We start from the raw sequence: 20,418 nt of genomic DNA, 5'->3' as shown, positions 1-20,418 counted from the left end.
GAAACCTCTCAAGGTGCCTTAATGCAGGAGATAATCTCAACTAATCCACTTGTACATGAGCACCAAAAACTCAAAATACTTCAACAAGGACAAAATGACAATAAAACTGTTTTTTTAAAAAAAGGTTTAAATTTGAGATACAGATGGTGAGAACCAGTCTGAGGAACGTTATACAGAGCAGAATCAGATACAAGTTACCTATTACCCTTTGTGGTTCAAAGAACCGAGTAAATAGACCATTGCCGCTCTGATAACTAGAAATTTAAACCAGGGGGAAAATAAAACCGGTCGAATCAGTGATCTTCTAACCTTCAGGGTCTCCTGTCCACCCCACATTCCTGTTGCAACCTTTTTCAGTGAACCTACTGTCTAATACACTAACACCAGAGTATATTCTCTGTTGGGCAGTGTTATTTTATTGATTTTATTGTCTGTGATTGTGTTCCCCCTGAACTCCAAATGCACGGTCCATTTCCCCCTCCCTCACCATCCTCGCCGCCAGTTTCCCGCCCCCCCCCCTCCCCATCCTCGCTGTCAATTCCCTCCTCCCTCCCAATCCTCACAGTCCACTCCCTATCCCCAAACACCTCATGGTGTTGAAATCAAAGTTAGTGCGGATTTGCTATGGATTGGCTTGCTAGTCAGTCCAGAGGGTAAAAAGGGCCAAGCATACAGTGTGTGAGTGGAGCCACACGTAGGCCAGTTGGCAGTTTCCTTGCTCCTGAAGAGCATTAGAAAACCAATTGGGTTTTTAAAATGACAAAATAGAAGCTTGTCATTTTTCTTTGGTACTAGCCCACAAATGATCAGATTTTAAAAAATTGAATTTCACAACTTGCCACATTGGTGTGATCTGAAGTTGTGACCTATGGGTTGCTCGTCCTGTACTGTAACTGCTGCATTACCATAATCTAATTTCACCATCACCTACTGCAACTCCTTAGACGTGTATAAAATTATGAGGGCCCTAGATAGCATGGATAGGGAGGACCTATTTCCCTTAGCAGAGAGATCAACAACCAGAGGGCATAGATTTAAAGTAATTGGTAGGAGAATTAGAGGGGATTTAAGGGGAAATTCTTCCACCCAGGGGGTGGTGGGGGTCTGGAACTCACTGCCTGAAAGGGTGGTAGAGGCAGAAACCCTCACCACATTTAAAAAGTGCTTGGATGTGCACTTGAAGTGCCGTAAGCTACAGGGCTACGGACCTAGTGCTGGAAAGTGGGATTAGGCTGGATAACTCATTGGCCGGTGCGGACACGATGGGCCGAAATGACCTCCTTCCGTGCTGTAAATTTCTATGATTCTATGATAACTCATTCTCTCCCAGGACCGCAAGGCTAACTCCACCCCCCCTCAGATTGTCCCTCCCACCACAAAGGCCAAGCAAGGGAACATCTAATCTCTCTGTCTTGATTGATTCCATCCTTTCTTCTGGTGCTGGTGGTGTCCTGCACCAAGCATGTGCAGCCTTTACCAAGGGCTCCTCAATAAATTAAAAATCCAAGAGATTTCAATGTAGGAGTGGAGAGAAGAGGATAAATGCCGTTAAACGGAGGGCAACTCTCCACACCCACCAGCCAATTAAGCAAAACCAAAAAGTCAGGCCAAATTTCCCACAAAGAAATGTTGTGGACATTTTATTATAGAGTGTAAAATGCAAGTGTCAGTAAAATAAAAGGGATACATCTCTATCATGCTGCACGGAGCTGTTTTCCTCTTTTTAAACCAGTCACACTTTCCAAAGTTAGACATCTCGAGCATTAATAGAAAAAAATCAGTACAATTTAAACGGAATGTCCAGTAAACTTCAGGTCATTAAAAACAGAACCGAAGTCCCCAGTTATCTACACTGTTAACTGTACAAAGGCAAATACTACAAGTTAAACAGCTTCAACTTAATAACATCCCTTTTTTTTTTAAATCAACGTAATTTTGCTTCACATACGTAATTAATACTAGGATTCATTCACTTGCTAAACATAATCATACATTATTAGATCACACCACGTAAGAATAAGAATTAAAAAATAGTTATTAGCATGGCTCGTGGAGACTTTAACGAGTCCATATTCAAGAGAGGTGTATACCAAACACAACCAACCTTTTTTGTATTTTTTTTTCATACTAAAAAATAAAACCTGTACTTTCATTTATTTGTCTCATTAGGCAATTACACAGACAGGTGCAATCTAATCGCAGGACAGAACCAGAAAGTGTACGATCATCAAGTCTTTAGCACTTTGGGGCCCCTTTCAGACATGCTTACAGTCCAGGGTATTTGGGCAAGGGCGGGGGGAGGGGGGGGGGGGAAGAAAGGGGGTGGCAGGCAGGCTACAGTGCGAATGGTAGTGTTCTTCCATTACATCCATGTACAGTTATGCACCCTGCTGCTGTTCCATTTATCAATTACAAAATGTGCCTAGATTTCGTTTTTTTTTATTTTTTTTTAAATATAACATTTAAATCCTCATCTTTGCTGACAGTCACCTACGTAAAACATGTATTTTGGAAAAAAGTATTAAATTATTATTCACAGTTCTCATTTTTAACTCCTTATAAAAAGAAGTCTCTGTTGTGCTAACTTCTTTCTTTCTTCTTTCCCCCTCCCTCCCCATACAGTAGAATTAATGGACCAGTACAAAAATTTACCAGTCCAACACAGTTTTGTAGTTAGTGCCCACACAACACAGGGATGGAGGCACAGTTTCACAAAAGTGAGACATATTATTATATATATAATATATATTATATATATACTGTGGTCGTTAGTACCTTTCGGTCAGTACTGTACAAAACTCCAGACCGATACCTGTGACTCATATGTTGCCATTACTGAGCCATCGGGATATGCAGTACCAGCACCAGTATTCCTACCCATCTAATCGCTGGGATGTATACAGTTCAACAATGCACCGTCTTTGAACCCCCAGATCCACACTACTTTTATACTTTAAAAACTTATCTTGTAGTGCCACTGATGTAGGGGAGTAATCTTTTTTAAAAAAAAAATTAAAAAAAACAGAACAAACCACCATTCGCATTTTAGCCTGTCCAAACCTTGGGTCTTGGTTTAAGGGTCCCCGAGGTGTTCAATCCACAACATCTGCACCCCTCAACTTCACTATTACTCCATTAATGGTAAATCTAGAAAGTTATCGTAATAAGTATTTTTTTTTCTCTAGTGTTCAGAAACAAAAGTATAAGCTTTTCTTCAAGGCGTCTTAATCTTTTTGACCTTTTATTAAAAAAGGCTCCACACCCATAATGATTCAGATATCTTCACAAGGACGTCAAATTATTGATCCTGCAACAGAGAAAGAAAGACAGTGAGTGTCGGAAAGCACGCCATCATTGCTGGGGGCAGTGGGAAGGCTGGAAGAATTTACAGGAGAACACAAAAGGGTTTCCTCCTTTTCCGAAGGCCCTCACTGTTGCTGGAGTGTGATTCCTTGGCCACCAGCCGCCCTCTTCAACATCTTACCCAAGTGCTGACTCATGGGGAGCTTTGACCTTTGACCTTTACCATACAGGAGACATCACAACTCTACTGGTAATTATAGACCGGTTAGCCTGACATCAGTAGTGGGGAAAATGTTGGAATCAATTATTAAGGATGAAATAGCAGCGCATTTGGAAAGCAGTGACGGGATCAGTCCAAGTCAGCATGGATTCATGAAGGGGAAATCATGCTAGACAAATCTTCTGGAATTTTTTGAGGATGTAACTAGTAGAGTGGACAAGGGAGAACCAGTGGATGTGGTGTATTTGGACTTTCAAAAGACTTTTGACAAGGTACCATACAAGAGATTGGTGTGCAAAATCAAAGCACATGGTATTGGGGGTAATGTACTGACGTGGATAGAGAACTGGTTGGCAGACAGGAAGCAGAGAGTCGGGATAAATGGGTCCTTTTCAGAATGGCAGGCAGTGACTAGTGGAGTGCCGCAGGGCTCAGTGCTGGGACCCCAGCTCTTTACAATATACATCAATGATTTGGATGAAGGAATTGAGTGTAATATCTCCAAGTTTGCAGATGACACTAAACTGGGTGGCGGTGTGAGCTGTGAGGGGGACGCTAGGAGGCTGCAGGGTGACTTGGACAAGTTAGGTGAGTGGGCAAATGCATGGCAGATGCAGTATAATGTGGATAAATGTGAGGTTATCCACTTTGGGAGCAAAAACGTTTAGACAGAATATTATCTGAATGGCAGATTAGGAAAAGGAGAGGTGCAACGAGACCTGGGTGTCATGGTTCATCAGTCATTGAAAGTTGGCATGCAGGTACAGCAGGCAGTGAAGAAGGCAAATCGTATGTTGGTCTTCATAGCTAGGAGATTTGAGTATAGGAGCAGGGAGATCTTACTGCAGTTGTACAGGGCCTTGGTGATGCCTTACCTGGAATATTGTGTTCAGTTTTGGTCTCCTAATCAGAGGAAGGACGTTCTTGCTATTGAGGGAGTGCAGCAAAGGTTCACCAGACTGATTCCCGGGATTGCAGGCCTGACATATGAGGAGAGACTGGATCAACCGGGCCTGTATTCACTGGAGTTTAGAAGGATGAGAGGGGATCTCATAGAAACATATAAGATTCTGACGGGACGGGACAGGTTAGATGCGGGTAGAATGTTCCTGATGTTGGGGAAGTCCAGAACCAGGGGACACAGTCTTAGGATAAGGTGTAAGCCATTTAGGACTGAGATGAGGAGAAACTTCTTCACTCAGAGTTGTTAACCTGTGGAATTCCCTGCCGCAGAGAGTTGTTGATGCCAGTTCATTGGATATATTCAAGAGGGAGTTAGATATGGCCCTTAAGGGTAAGGGGATCAAGGGTTATGGAGAGAAAGCAGGAAAGGGGTACGGAGGTGAACGATCAGCCATGATATTGAATGGTGGTGCAGGCTCGAAGGGCCAAATGGCCTACTCCTGCACCTATTTTCTATGTTTCTATGCTTTTACCCTGTTCTCATCCAACATCTACACGTGCCTTTTCCAGCACAGACCACTGAATAGTGATCAGGAACAAATCCCCCAGGCTAGTTTAATTTGTGTTGCCCCTATTATATGGAGGCTGGGGCTAATTGCAGCGACCATACTACTATGGCCTGGGAGTTCCTAGCCAAAGACCGCCCTAAGTGGAGGAAGTGCATCCGGGAGGACACTCAGCACCTCAAGTCTCATCGCCGAGAGCATGCAGAAATCAAGCGCAGGCAGCGGAAAGAACATGCTGCAAACCTGTCCCACCCACCCCTTCCCTCAGTGACTATCTGTCCCACATGTGACAGGGACTGTGGTTCTCGCATTGGACTGTTCAGCCACCTAAGGACTCATATTTAGAGCGGAAGCAAGTCTCCCTCGATTCCGAGGGACTGTCTATGATAATGATGGCCAGCTGAGATGTGCTAACTCAGCACAGGCCAGAGAGCTTCCTAATCTACCTGGCTCAGCATCACTCTGGGCAATGCATTCACCCACAAGCATAAAGTGAAAGTTACTTTTCTATTCCTTACATCAGGACAGATAAATGTTTCTATATACTTACGAAGGGGTTTGACAGGGTAAATGTAGAGAAAATATGCACGCTTGTGGAGAATCCCAAAACGAAGGGCCATAAATATAAAAGACAGCCACTAATAAATCCAATAAGGAATTCAGGAGAAACTTCTTTACCCAGAGTGTGGAACCCACTGCCACAGGGATTAGTTGAAGTGAATAGCAAAGGGGAAGCTAGATAAATACGTGAGGGAGAAAGGAATAGAACGTTACGCTGAAGTTGGATGAAGTACGGCAAGATAAGGTTAAACCCAGCAGGACCTGTTTCTGTGCTGCAAGTCCTCTGCTATCTCTGGCTCAGGAAGATGAGTCAGTTAGTCACTGAGCTACACATGTCCCAGGCGATGTTCCCTCTAATTTATTTTTGGGTGCGCTGCCCCTTTAACGGGCTGCGCAGCCTATTCAAATTTCTGCGTAGGCGCGGTTTTTCCATTCACAAGCCGGTGAGCAGTCTGTGCGGGACCTCCAGACCCTCAGCCGGAACACTGTTCCTCGGCCTAATCCCTAGTCTGTGCAAGGTTAGTCAGGGTAGTGGTAAGGGTCATTAACAACTGGCCTCAGCACAATGGGTTAGGAAGGAGAAAGAAAACCACAGCCGGGGTGCTCTCCCGATCGCTAAATAGTAACCCGTGGCTTGAAGCGTGTGCGGACGCTGTACAAGGACAGAATCAGACAAGGACAGGACTAGGTTTGGCCATTTGGTGGCCCAGTGGTTTGAAGGTTGACGACCAGTGTCCATGGGATTACAGTTAAGTGATTCCCCCAGCCAGGAACACCTCAGTCTGGCAGCATTGCGCCTTTTCAATCCATTTAGAAGTGGCAGTTTATATTCAGATCTACTGGATGAGGCTTATTGCTAGATAACACAAAAAACTTGCATTTATATAGCGCCTTTAACATAGCAAACCATCCCAAGGCGTTTCGCAGGAGCGTCATCAACCACAATGACACTGAACCACAGAGATATTAGGACAGATGACCAAAGGCTTGGCCAGAGGTAGGTTTAAAGGAACGTCTTAAAGGACAAGACAGGGTTAGAGGCTTAGGGAGAGAATTCCAGAGCTTAGGGTCTAGGTAGCTGAAAACACAACAGTCAATGGTGGGGCGATGGAAATCGGGGATACACAAGAGGCCAGGCAATCTGAGCAGCAGCAGGCTTAACAAAGGCAATGGAAATATTGAAAAGCATTGTTTTAAACTTTAAGAGAATAAAGGGACTAATATGTATCCTAACACTCAATTTTAAATTAGCTTCTCTGACCTTCTACCTCCAATTTAATATCCCTCTATCAACCAAGCCAAGAGCGTGTGAAGTCAACTCCTTCATACAATGCTGCAGAGTGCTCGAGGCACTGCAGAGTATCCCAGGACAGAAGTTTCCTCAGAGTGTCCCTTCCCCCTTGCACAAAGTGCACTTTGGACCACTGCAGTGACCCAGCTAGGATTGGGAATTGGATAAGCGCGAGGGATAACTGGCATCTAACCCACTCCACAGTGGGTGCATTACTGTTCAGGGCACTGTGTCACTATCACTGCCGTGGTAATGCTTAATCGGCACTACTTGCATACCTGATGACCAGGGGCCTGCCCTTGCTGCGTGGCCTGTCCATAGTACGCTGCTTGCTGTCGGTAATACTCTGCCCAGGCTGCACTGTAATCTGGTTGTGAGCTCTGCTGTGGAGTCCCGGGGGCAGTTCCTGTGGCCTGAGCTGATAAAGAGGGGAGGGGAGGAGGAGGGAGAAAATAAAGGCAACAGGATTATATTAAATCTCACAAAAAGGCACCAATATTGTAAAATTTAGCACGACAGAGGTCACAATAAACCAGAGCAATGAGCCAGCAAATTAGTCATTTTCTCCTATTGAGTAGTATGGAACAGAAATTGTGTGGTGGTGGGGGGGTGAAGAAAGAAAGAAAGAGCAAAGGTGCTGTGAGAAATAACCCAACGAAGGAGAGAAGTGAGCGCCAATTAGCACTCTGCGACTACACTGTAGAAACAGGAATAGGCCATTTATCCTATTAAGCCGTACGTCATTGTTTAGCTAGTGTCTCTCTCAATTTCTTGCCCCTTTTCCCTATCCAAAGTATCTATCCCCAGTGTGACAGCTGTGGCTCAGTAGGTAGCACACTTGCCTGAGTCAGAAGGTTGAGAGTTCAAGTCCTGCTCCAGAGACTTGAGCACCAAAAAAAAAAAAAATCTAGGCTGACACTCCTGTGCAGTGCTGAGTGAGTGCTGCAGTGTCGGAGGTACCACCTTTCGGATGAGACGTTAAACCGTCTGCTCTCTCAGGGAGGACGTAAAAGATCCCATGGCGCTATTTCGAAGAGCAGGGGAGTTATCCCCAGTGTCCTGGCCAATATTTATCCCTCAATCAACATAACAAAAACAACAGATTATCTAGTCATCACATTGCTGTCATGGGAGCTTGCTGTGCGCAAACTGGTCGCCGCGTTTACTATATTACAACTGTGGCTACATTCCAAAAGTACTTCATTTGCTGTAAAGCGCTTTGAGATGTCCGGTGGTCAGGATAGGCGCTCTATAAATGCAAGTCTTACTTTCTTCTAAATATGACAATTGAGAAAACCCCCCTACCACCAGACCTGAAACATCCCTGCTCAGTGCTCGAGGGACTGAATACCACCTCAGAGGACCACTGGTTCCCCAAACTTTCCAAATCTCCTCACATAAAGTGAACTTTGGGCTACCATATTCAATGATGACTGGTAATACTGATACCCCACCACTCCATGAGAATCAGCTGATTCTTCCCAGTGTCAATTCACCTTTAACTGACTTTGTTCAAAATGTTAAAATATATTGAGTATTTGTACTATACTCTGGAGCACTAGTGAAGAGATCAGAGTACAAAAACCTTCTAAAACTATATTTTAAGGAAAGACTTGCATTTAATGATCCCAGGACATCCAAGCATTTAACTATTTTTGAAGTACGGGTAGTTACCTACACTGCTGCAATCTAGGGAAACACAGCAGCCAATGGGCGCACAGCAAGTTCCAACAAACAGCAATGTGATAATGACCTGATTATCTGTTTTTAGTGATGTTGATTGAGGGATAAATATTGACCAAGACACCGGGTGTAACTTCCCTGCTGCTCTTCGAAATAGTGCCGTGGAATCTTTTACGTCCACCTGAGAGAGCAGGCGACGTCCCAGTTTAACGCCTCATCTCCGACAGTGCAGCGCTCCCTCAGCTCCGCACTGGAGTGCCGGTCTAGATTTTATGCCCAATTCTCTGGAGTGGGACTTGAACCCTCAACGCTTATGACTGAGAGGCAAGAGTGCCACCCACTGAGACACAGCTGAAACCGATACTCAGAGGATCTAGTTTGAGACTTTTCCTAATTAGAGGGATTATAATACCCATCAAACACAAGGGCGTTTTGGGTATATGGTAGGGCGGAAAACAGAAGACCTCACTCCCTCCAACTAATCTTTTAGTCAGCATTTTATTCCAATCCTTTTGTTCCACACATATTGTAGCAGTTATCCAATCAATTTCATGACATTTATGTTCTTTCCTCTGTTTCCACCTTCCTCTTCCCCTCCCCCCACAGATGTGATGCATATGTGGATATTAAATTACATCCCTGGATTGACATTAATTTTGATAGACAAGTATTTCCTACAAGTGCTGCAGTTCCTTTCTTCAAAATCAAAGCAAGAATAATAATCATGGGGAAGTGCAGACACTGACCTGTCAACTATTTGCACCATTTTTGCTGGTGACTGAATTGAGCCTCATTTACACATACGGGACCATCTTGGTTCAGTTGCCTAAGAGCAGCGCATGGAAATAAATCTAAGGTGGTGATCAGGAGTGGGAGACCTGTCAAAACCCTTTCATGCCACTTCTTAAATACCTCATTTCCTTGGTACTTACTCTGATAAGTCTATTATACTCGTGAGTACAATACTTACACCGTGTGCGCCATACAGTTAGAGATTTTAAATCTGACATCGGAACATGTGAATTAGCATGCGACACTCAAGTCTCAGGGCCCAGAAATGGAGCGATTTCCTCAATTCCTAGTATAGATTTGAGTAGAAGCTTTTAGTATTTTACAATAGCTTGCAGGGCTGTGGGGAAAGAGAGTGGAGCTAATTGGATATCGCTTTCAAAGAGCCGGCACAGACATGATGGGCCGAATGAGCTCCTTCTGTGCTGTAAAATTCTATCATGTCTTTAATATTGAAAAACATCAAGGCGTCTCAGAGGTGTAATCAGACAAAAATGGTTGCCGAGCCAAAGGAGGAGATGTTAAGAGGGGCAACCAAATGCTTGGTTAAAGAGGTGGATTTTAAGGACGGTCTTAAAAGGGGAGAGGTGGAGATGCAGAGGGGTTTAGGGAAAGAAATTCAGAACTTTGGGCTTAAACAGCTGAAGGCACAACTGCCAATAGTTTGGAGAGGAAGATATACAAGAGGCCAAAGTCGGTGGAATGGAGAATTCATTGGGGAGATGGGCTGGTGGAAGTTAAAGGTAGGGAGGGACAACAGTATGATGGGATTTAAACACAAGGATGAGAATTTCAAATTAGAGTTGAGGGGAGTGGTAGCCAATACAGGAGTCCTGGGTGTGCAGGACTTGGTAAGGGTCGCAACACAGGCAGCGAGTTTTGGATGAGCTGAAGTTTAGAGCATGCGGGATGGGCAGCCAGGAGAACACTGAAGAGTCAAGTCTGGTGGTGCTAAGATTAGAGTTTCAGGAGATGGGCTGTGGCAGTAGCAGGCAAGGCTGCGATGATGGAAGGAGGTGATATTTGCGATGGGGAGGATGTGGAGCCGGAAGCGGTGCTCAGGGTCGAATAGGATGCTGAGGTTGCTAACAGTCTGGTGAAACCGGCGACACTGGGAGGGGAGTGATCTGTGTTAGTGCCAAGGGTACGCCATTTTGGTGGGAGCCGAAAACATTGGGAAAAATGTCAAGACTCTTATAATTTATGGAATGCCAACCTCTGAGTAGCTAATGTCTTGTTGTATATCTAATGAACTGTAGGAATCCATAAAGGTACAGCCAGTTCATGATAAATGGGATGATCTTAACAAATCTACGTAGGGATTCCAGTAGTAGTAACTTCCAGAAAGTAGTTTCGTGGATGCCACAAGATTCCATACCTAAGAATGCTGGCTGGAAGAGTGCCTCAGGACAAATGAATCTCCCGTTGCCAATGGTGATGACCTGACCATCAGGCAGCTCGTAGCTCTTCTCCAGAGTGGTTGCAATTTTCTCATTTTCAATTATTTGGTGGTGGAGTTGTGAAAAATAATGCGCTTTTTGATGTTGACACCATCTGCAGAGCGGTTACAACAGGCCCCACTCATCCCCTTAAACACAACTGGTGGTCAAATCACTGAAGACCAAGGCAAAACCTGATGGGAAAATGCACTGGTGCCGAGACCAAGTCAGTAACCGAGTATGATGGGTCAAAATTAGGGTTGAATGGTGTTGTATTGGGGAGGGGGGGGGGGGCGGGAAATTCAGATTAGTCATGGCAAAAATGTCAAATGCCATGGAAATCACAATAAAAATTGTGAACAAGTTTTGAGGGGCTATCGATGCTGGTGTTCCATTGGCGGGTACAAGCTTCCATTCCCCTGGATGGCTATGTAAAGTACTGGCTGCTATGTCTGGAGAAAGGGGTCACTGGAGATGCTATTGTGTTTGTTGGTGGTGGTGGTGGTGGCAGGGATTATACCAGTTGGTGGTCTTTGCCACTTGGGGTAGGTAGGGAGCGGGCATAGGTTGATACCGAGATCATATTCAGCAGATTTACTAGTGTCAGCCAGTGACTTAAGAGTCAAAAGGCTGTGGGTTCAAGTCCCACTCCAGGGACTTGAGCACAAAAATCCAGGCTGACACTCCAATACGGTGCTGAGGGAGCGCTGCACTATCAGAGGTGCCGTCTTTCAGATGAGATGTTAAACCGAGACCCAGTCTGCTCTCTCAGGCGGATGTAAAAGATCCCATGGCACTATTTCAAAGAGGAACAGAGGAGTTATCCCCGGTGTCATGGCCAGTATTTATCCCTCAATCAACATTAAAAAGCAGATTATCTGGTCATTGTCACATTGCTGTTTGTGGGACCTGTGTGCGCGCAAACTGGCTGCCGCGTTTCCTACATTACAACAGCGATGACACTCCAAAAAGTACTTAATTGGCTGTAAAGCGTATTGCGACGTCTGGTGGTCGTGAAAGTTGCTATATAAATGCAAGTCCTTTTTAGTGTTACAGATAGATTCCAATTCAAGGATGGAAGGAGTAGAGAAGAGGGGCGAGAAGAATTGGTAGCAGTACTGTTACTACATGCATTCCTCCTGTAGGTGTGAGTTTTCCTTGCTTTCTGGCAAATCAGAGATAAACTCCCTCCATTGTTTGAGGGGTGTATTATTTTCAACACGGATCTGAAGTAGATTTTTTGGGGTGTATGTCTTTGGATCCATTCAAGCCCCGTTCAATCCCTGTATTCAATGCTCCTTAATACGAATTACGCTGACCTAAACGAGCACCATGAATGAGAGATGCCCAGCTTACAACATTCCACTACCAATGCTCAGTAGCACAGATCTGCCGGCTGGAATTTTACAAGTCGAGAGTTTGCTGTTTGTGCTCACCCAGGCTGAGATTTTCACGTTAAAGAGTGTACAAGCACCAAAGGTAAAATATTGAGTGGATCAAAATTAAAAATACACCAAAAACATTCAGATACAATTAGTGTTAGCTCACTGTCATATACAACTGAAATAGCCTCCCTCATGTGTCAAAAAAAAATTGTAGATTTGCAAGGGTGAAAAAAAATCACAACCAGATTGAAAATCACCGGATCCGTTACAAAAGGTACAGCCTCAGTCATGAGGTTGCACCACCTCCAATACACTCATTGAACTCCTTGGTTTGGTAATTATAGCTGCTCTACATTGAGACAAACAACTAGCAGAGAGGAATGGAAACTCTTCTGGAACACACAAACTTGCATTTATACAGTGCCTTATGCCCACAGGATGTCCCAAAGCATTTCACAGCCAAATTAGCAACATCCCTTAAACAGCAAATGAGATGAATGACCAGTTAATCTGTTTTTTTTTGGATGGTGTCCCTTAAAGGAGGAACGCTGGCCAGAAAACCAGGAGAAGTCCCTGCTCTTTTTCCAATATTATGAGATCTTCTACAACCACCCGAACAGGGCCTTGATTTTCATGTCTCGTCCAAAAGACAGCACTCCTTGCGTACACCACTGTGGTATCAGCCGAGATTATGGCTCAAATCCACACTGAGGCTTGAGGCGAGCATGTTCACAACTGAGCCAAGTTGACAATTGTCTCAGTTGGTAGTACTCTTGCAGCTGATACTTCAAGTTCCGTTCCCACTTGTCTCCATCAGCTGTTCTTGTGTTCTACAATACCTTCATCTGCCCAGTAATAGTATATTGCAACTCTGCTCAACGGGACACAAAGACAAGCCATCATTGCTCAACTAAACCCAAGCAAGGTGAAATGAGGATGAATTACCTCACACCAGGATCACTACATGAGAGAGATATGACTGGGCAGTTAGTCCACTAAGGCTAGGAGTGTGAGCACAGCAGTGAGCCCTCCAGAAGTACTGTTGCACCACAACCTTCTGCATCAATTCAAAAAGTCCACACACTATCAGCTACAGGTGGAACACACTCTTCCTGACAGTATTACAGCCTGCAATACTAGCCCCTGTACTTAGGAACTTCAATGCAAAGTTAACCATCATTTGCTGAACCAGGGTCACTGGAGCAAGTATTGGCCTGCAAGACTGTTCAGACATGCTACATGTAGCTTTCCAATCATTCCTTCAAAATGAAAAAACTGCAAATATATATAGCTTCTAAAACCAACATGTACCTTCAGAGACCAAGTATGACCAGATCAATCACCTCACAGTTAGTCAGTATATGAAACAGTTCTAAAATCATAAGAATGTACCTTTCTGATTATTCCATTTTATAAATACAAGTCCCAGTGACCTTATTCACCTAATTATGTCCTACTTTTTGAACTTCCATTCCTGCTATTTTCGCTTCATACATTAATTGTTCCTAATTTAGATGTACGATAACGGTCCTTCAGTTTTGTACTTTCGCAGTTTATCGTCACCAGCCTATACTCACCGTCTGCCAATCATTTCTTTGACATGTTGCTCCTCGGGATCTTCCTGATCTTTTTCCAGCAACTCATTTCAGTCTCTCTGCAAATTTTGAACTTATTTATTATGCATCAGGACTATTCTGTCCGGTTTTGGTCCCATATTCTCGAGCTTGAGTAGTTGTCAATTAACCAGCCACACAAACACCATTCTACTTATTACATATTGTGTGAGAGCCATTTAAAAGCTTACCCTGGTCAAATCTGACAAAATCCCATCTATCCAGATAGAGGTTTTATCATCAGCCGTGTGACTGCATATTTATACCCAAACTATTCATTTCACATACCTGCTACCCGTTTAGTTTGTTAGAAGATAAGATTTTAATAGCAAGTCATACAATAATATATATAAAATCAATGCATACCTATTAGGTGTACATCTGAGCCCCTAGAGATAGCCAAGTAACAACCCTTTCAAGACAATAAAACATGGAGATAATTTTATACCAGATGTTTCCATTCAGCAATGTGACAGTGGGACAACAGATGAAGCGCTCTGCTGGTAATGAGGTCATAACCCACCGATGGTTCATGGGGATTACATTTATGAACAGCATAATAGCTAACTGCCTGTGCCAACAGCCACAATTCAACAATGGCCCTATTGTAAATGAACATACTACCCTTGAACAGCATCTGAAATGGGGGATAGAGCAACAGTGGAATACAATACCTGGTTCCACCATTCACTTCACCCCCCCACCACCCTATAGGTGGGCTTCTAACCTGCACGCCACACAGGGCAGACTTCTCAACTCCAAGTGGAATAACCCACATTTGGCACAAGTCCTTTTGTGCTGTGAAAAGGCAAGTCAGCAGCTCTACAACACTTAAGCACACACAGTATCTGAGTTTCTCAAAATGTTGGATGGGCCGTTATTCTCAACCAGTTGGAGCAATGTTAGATGATATTTTTTGTCAATGGTTTCAGTGATGCCTGATTCAGCATGCACCATGGTTAGAATTATAGTATACAAGTTGGCATGCTATCCAGCTCATCCTATTCCAGCGATTTATCGTCACAATTTGAAAATTAAATTCACCATCCGATTGTGTGTGTGTGTCTGTGCGTTATTTTGGGAGCATGTGAAACAACCAGTGTTCCTGACCAGCCAGCACCAAGATTGCACACAGGCTGTTAAAGTGACTGGAGCAGAAAACCACAAATTGCACTGTACAGGTGTTTAAACTAGGCCATAAAATGGTTTCCAAATGCAGCAGCACAGAATGGAAGATTTGAGGGAGAGAAATGCCTGTGCAGAGTCAGTGACTCCCAGGGGTTGTGAATGTACAATTAATCACAAAATAAAGGCAGTTAACAAATTATCACATACAAATGAGCCACTGTGCAAATGCGAGGGACAGAACTACACACAGTATTACACGAGGCAGAAGAGATTTCTGCGCACGAGGAAATGAATTAGAATTAGTTTCTGCGTGAAACATAAACCGTAGAAATGTCCGCAAGGGTATACAACGATTAATTCAGTAAAATGAAACTAATCCCATGGATACTATTATTAACGGCTCAGGATTATAGCAACACTATTGTTCCAAACCGCTCATTTAAACTGCCTTGGGCAGTTTCCTGTGCAACGGATTTCAGCGTTTGCCTGTGCCAAGGACAAACAAGATTTTAAATTACACATTTAAAAAAAAAATCTAACATTTTGGAATTTGAAAACCGTTCTCTTCAACCAACCAGAGCTGTAACTACTGAAGTTACAGACAAGTTAGCAGTCTTCCATGTCAGCAGTGAGAGAATGATCTTGAGCAGACCTTTTGCTGTAGCAATTCCATTCCTGAGGGGGTTATCGCAGGCGGGGGCACAGTTCCATGGCAATACAATGACTTACTTACTCAAGTGGTCTTTCTTCATACAAGCAGAAAAGCTATTTCACCATATCGGAGCCCAACTCTGGATTTAGAGGCGGCGGATTACAGGATATCAGGAGCGTTGCATTTTGTGTGGGGGGGGGGGGGGGGTGAGAGAAAGAGGCAGAAACGAACTGTAGCACCCCAACAGCCACCCAGGCTTACACAGATTGAACATGGCATTGTCAGCTTTGCATCGCTCAGTTCCTCTTTGTTGGCTTTGGTAAGGGGATATGCACAGGCATCAGAGGAATGATATGAGAGTTTCTTCCTTACTTCAGAAACACCAAAAATTTCAGAAGATGCAGAAACATAGAAAATAGGTGCAGGAGTAGGCCATTCGGCCCTTCGAACCTGCACCACCATTCAATATGATCATGGCTGATCATTCCCTCAGTACCCCTTTCCTGCTTTCTCTCCATACCCCTTGATCCCTTTAGCTGTAAGGGCCACATCTAACTCCCTTTTGAATATATCTAACGAACTGGCCTCAACAACTTTCTGTGGTAGAGAATTCCACAGGTTCACAATTCTGATTGAAGAAGTTTCTCCTCATCTCGGTCCTAAATGGCTTACCCCTTATCCTTAGACTGTGACCCCTGGTTCTGGACTTCCCCAACATTGGGAACATTCTTCCTGCATCGAACCTGTCCAATCCCGTCAGAATTTTATGTTTCTATGAGATCCCCTCCCATTTTTCTAAAATCCAGTGAATATAAGCCTAGTCGATCCAGTCTTTCTTCATAGGTCAGTCCTGCCATCCGGGGAATCAGTCTGGTGAACTTTCGCTGCACTCCCTCAATAGCAAGAATGTCCTTCCTCAGATTAGGAGACCAAAACTGTACACAATATTCAAGGTGTGGTCTCACCAAGGCCCTGTACAACTGCAGTAAGACCTCCCTGCTCCTATACTCAAATCCCTTAGCTATGAAGGACAACATGCCATTTGCCTTCTTCACCACCTGCTGTATCTGCATACCAACTTTCAATGACTGATGTACCATGACACCCAGGTCTCGTTGCACCTCCCCTTTTCCTAATCTGTCACCATTCAGATAATATTCTGCTTTCCTGTTTTTGCCACCAAAATGGATAACCTCACATTTATCTACATTATACTGCATCTGCCAAGCATTTGCCCACTCACCTAACCTGTCCAAGTCACCCTGCAGCCTCTTAGCATCCTCCTCACAGCTCACACTGCCACCCAGCTTAGTGTCATCTGCAAATTTGGAGATATTACATTCAATTACTTTGTCTAAATCAGTAATGTATATTGTAAATAGCTGGGGTCCCAGCACTGAACCTTGTGGTACCCCACTAGTCACTGCCTGCCATTCTGAAAAGGACCCTTTTATTCCTACACTTTGCTTCCTGTCTGCCAATCAGTTCTCTATCCACGTCAATACATTACCCGCAATACCATGTGCTTTAATTTTGCACACTAATCTCTTGTGTGGGACATTGTCAAAAGCCTTTTGAATGTCCAAATACAGCACATCCACTGGTTCTCCCTTGTCCACTCTACTAGTTACATCCTCAAAATATTCTATAAGATTTGTCAAGCATGATTTCCCTTTCATAAATCTATGCTGACTTGGACCGATCCTGTCACTGCTTTCCAAATGCACTGCTATTACATCTTTAATAACTGATTCCAACATTTTCCCCACTACCGACATCAGGCTAACTGGTCTATAATTCCGTTTTCTCTCTCCCTCCTTTTTTAAAAAGTGGGGTTACATTAGCTACCCACCAATCGATAGGAACCGATCCAGAGTCTATAGAATGTTGGAAAATGACCACCAATGTATCCCCTATTTCTAGAGCCAGTTTCTTAAGTACTCTGGGATGCAGACTATCAGGCCCTGGGGATTTATCGGTCTTCAATCCCATCAATTTCCCTAACACAATTTCCTGACTAATAAGGATTTCCTTCAGTCCCTCCTCCTCGCTAGACCCTCGGTCTCCTAGTATTGCAGGAAGGTTATTTGTGTCTTCCTTAGTGAAGACAGAACCTAAGTATTTGTTCAACTGGTCTGCCATTTCTTTGTTCCCCATTATAAATTCACCTGATTCTGACTGCATTTGTCTTCATTAATCTTTTTCTCTTCACATATCTATAGAAGCTTTTGCAGTCAATTTTTATGTTCCCTGCAAGCTTCCTCTCATACTCTATTTTCCCCCTCCTAATTAAACCCTTTGTCCTCCTCTGCTGAATTCTAAATTTCTCCCAGTCCTCAGGTTTGCTGCTTTTTCTGACCAATTTATATGCCTCTTCCTTGGATTTAACACTATCCCTAATTTCCCTCGTTAGCCACGGTTGAGTCAACTTCCTCATTTTATTTTTACGGCAGACAGGGATGTACAATTGTTGAAGTTCATCCATGTGATCTTTAAATGTCTGCCATTGCCTATCCACTGTCAACCCTTTAAGTATCTTTCGCCAGTCTATCCTAGCCAATTCACGTCTCATACCATCGAAGTTACCTTTAAGTTCAGGATCTTAGACTCCGAATTAACTGCGTCACTCTCCATCTTAATGAAGTATTCTACCATATTATGGTCACTCTTCCCCAAGGGGCCTCGCACAACAAGATTGCTAATTAATCCTCTCTCATTACACAACACCCAGTCTAGGATGGCCAACTCTCTAGTTGGTTCCTCGACACATTGGTCTAGAAAACCATCCCTTTACACTCCAGGAAATCCTCCTCCACCGTATTGCTACCAGTTTGGTTAGACCAATCTATATGTAGATTAAAGTCACCCATGATAACTGCCCACGCAAACTATTACCCAGTTCAGAGAAGGTTCACTAGGTTGATTCCTGAGATGAAGGGGTTGTCTTATGAAGAAAGGTTGAGCAGGTTAGGCCTATACTCATTTTAGTTTAGAAGAATGAGAGGTGATCTTAGTGAAACATAAGATTCTGAGAGGGCTTGACAGGGTAGATGCTGAGAGAATGTTTTCTCTCGTGGGGGAATCTAGAACTGGGGGCATAGTTTCAGAATAAGGGGTTGCACATTTAAAATGGAGACGAGAAGGAATTTCTTCTCTGAGGGTCGTGAACCTTTGGAACTTTCTACCCATAGAGCTGTTGAGGTTGGGTCATTGAATATATTTAAGGTGGAGATAGACAGATTTTTGAACGATAGGTGAGTCAAGGGTTATGGGGAGCAGGCAGGAAAGTGAAGTTGAGGCCAAGATCAGATCAGCCATGATCTCGTTGAATGGTGGAGCAGGCTCGAGGGGCAGTATGGCCTACTCCTACTTCTTATGTTATGTTCTTAAAAAGATGGAGTGAAAAATACACGTTTTCACAGCAGTAGCCTGGATTGGAATTGCTCCAGTTTGTCCGATTCAAAATCTACGATTGGCGGGACGCGGAGGATGAGGAGTGAGACAAGCCGAGAATTCAGCAATCACATTCTTGAAATGTTCACTACAAAAACCTGAACACTATCTTTTTACATGAGGCTACACAAGTATAACAACACTTTTTCCTGTGCTTTAGTCTCACTGGGCACATTCCAAATGCAGACAAGACACCAGGTGAGCCGCTCTCCAGTCACTCTCACTATTACTCTCTGGCAGCTACCAAGTGGCCTGTGCACACAACCCAGCAGCAACTCATTTCCCCAATCCACAGCGCGGCGATCGAGACTTGGGAGGCAAAAGGGATCGATCCTGTGCTTTTCTACATTGGTGCTCCAACCTACATTAGCAGCTGGATATTTAAGATCAGCATCTTTTGTGAGCCTTTGCTTAAGACTTGAAGAAAATAATCGTGCAGTGAGTGAGAAGCACTGCCGCTTTACAGGAAAGCTTGGAGCTCCAAACAACTTCGAATACAGAAGATACTCCGGTTGCATTTCATGACTCCTGAACAGTGAAATTAGGATCTTGCAATAAAAATGAGACAAGAACGATTAGCAAAGATCACATGGATGAACTTCAGCAATTGTACATCCCGGTCTGGAGTAAAAATAAAACGGGGAAGGTGGCTCAACCATGGCTAACAAGGGAAGTTAAGGATAGTGTTAAAACCAAGGAAGAGGCATATAAATTGGCTTGAAAAAGCAACAAACCTGAGGACTGGGAGAAATTTAGAATTCAACAGAGGAGGACTAAGGGTTGAATTAAGAGGGGGAAAATAGAGTACGAGAGGAAGCTTGCAGGGAACATAAAAACTGACTGCAAAAACTTCTATAAATATATGAAGAGAAAAAGATTAGTGAAGACAAACGTAGGTCCCTTGCAGTCGGATTCAGGTGAATTTATAATGGGGAACAAATAATGGCAGACCAATTGAACAAATATTTTGGTTCTGTCTTCATGAAGGAAGACACAAATAACCTTCTGAATGTACTGGGGACAGTGGGTCTAGTGAGGAGGAGGAAATTGTGTTGGGGAAACATCCCAGAGTACTTAAGGAAGTGGCCCTAGAAATAGTGGATGCATTGGTGATCATTTTCCAACAGTCTATCGACTCTGGATCAGTTCCTATGGACTGAAGGGTAGCTAATGTAATGCCACTTTTTAAAAAAGGAGGGAGAGAGACCGGTTAGCCTGACATCAGTAGTGGGAAAAATGTTGGAATCAATCATTAAGGATGAAATAGCAGTGCATTTGGAAAGCAGTGACAGGATCGGTCCAAGACAGCATGGATTTATGAAGGGGAAATCATGCTCGACGAATCTTCTGGAATTTTTTGAGGATGTAACTAGCAGAGTGGACAAGGGAGAACCAGTGGCTGTGGCGTATTTGGACTTTCAAAAGGCTTTTG

The 20,418-nt window shown here is 43.7% G+C and overlaps 1 protein-coding gene across 6 annotated transcripts in view; it reads right to left on the bottom strand.

The window, feature by feature from the left end:
• Positions 1 to 1,602: 1,602 nt before the first annotated feature.
• The window catches only part of fubp3 (far upstream element (FUSE) binding protein 3), a 131,120-nt gene continuing 112,304 nt past the window's right edge, over positions 1,603 to 20,418 (bottom strand). For all 6 annotated transcript variants that reach the window (XM_070863787.1, XM_070863788.1, XM_070863789.1 and 3 more), the window contains 2 exons: positions 7,123 to 7,262; positions 1,603 to 3,307 (listed from right to left, as the gene is read on the bottom strand). In XM_070863787.1, the coding sequence (XP_070719888.1) occupies positions 3,299 to 3,307; positions 7,123 to 7,262 (149 nt within the window). In that variant the 3' untranslated portion in view covers positions 1,603 to 3,298. The remainder of the gene's footprint in view (positions 3,308 to 7,122; positions 7,263 to 20,418) is intronic.

This window comes from Pristiophorus japonicus, chromosome 20, assembly GCF_044704955.1.
Source record: "Pristiophorus japonicus isolate sPriJap1 chromosome 20, sPriJap1.hap1, whole genome shotgun sequence".
Classification (NCBI taxonomy): Eukaryota; Metazoa; Chordata; class Chondrichthyes; family Pristiophoridae; genus Pristiophorus; species Pristiophorus japonicus.
The sequence above is the reverse complement of the archived record's forward strand: the minus strand, read 5'-3'. Positions and strand labels throughout refer to the sequence as shown.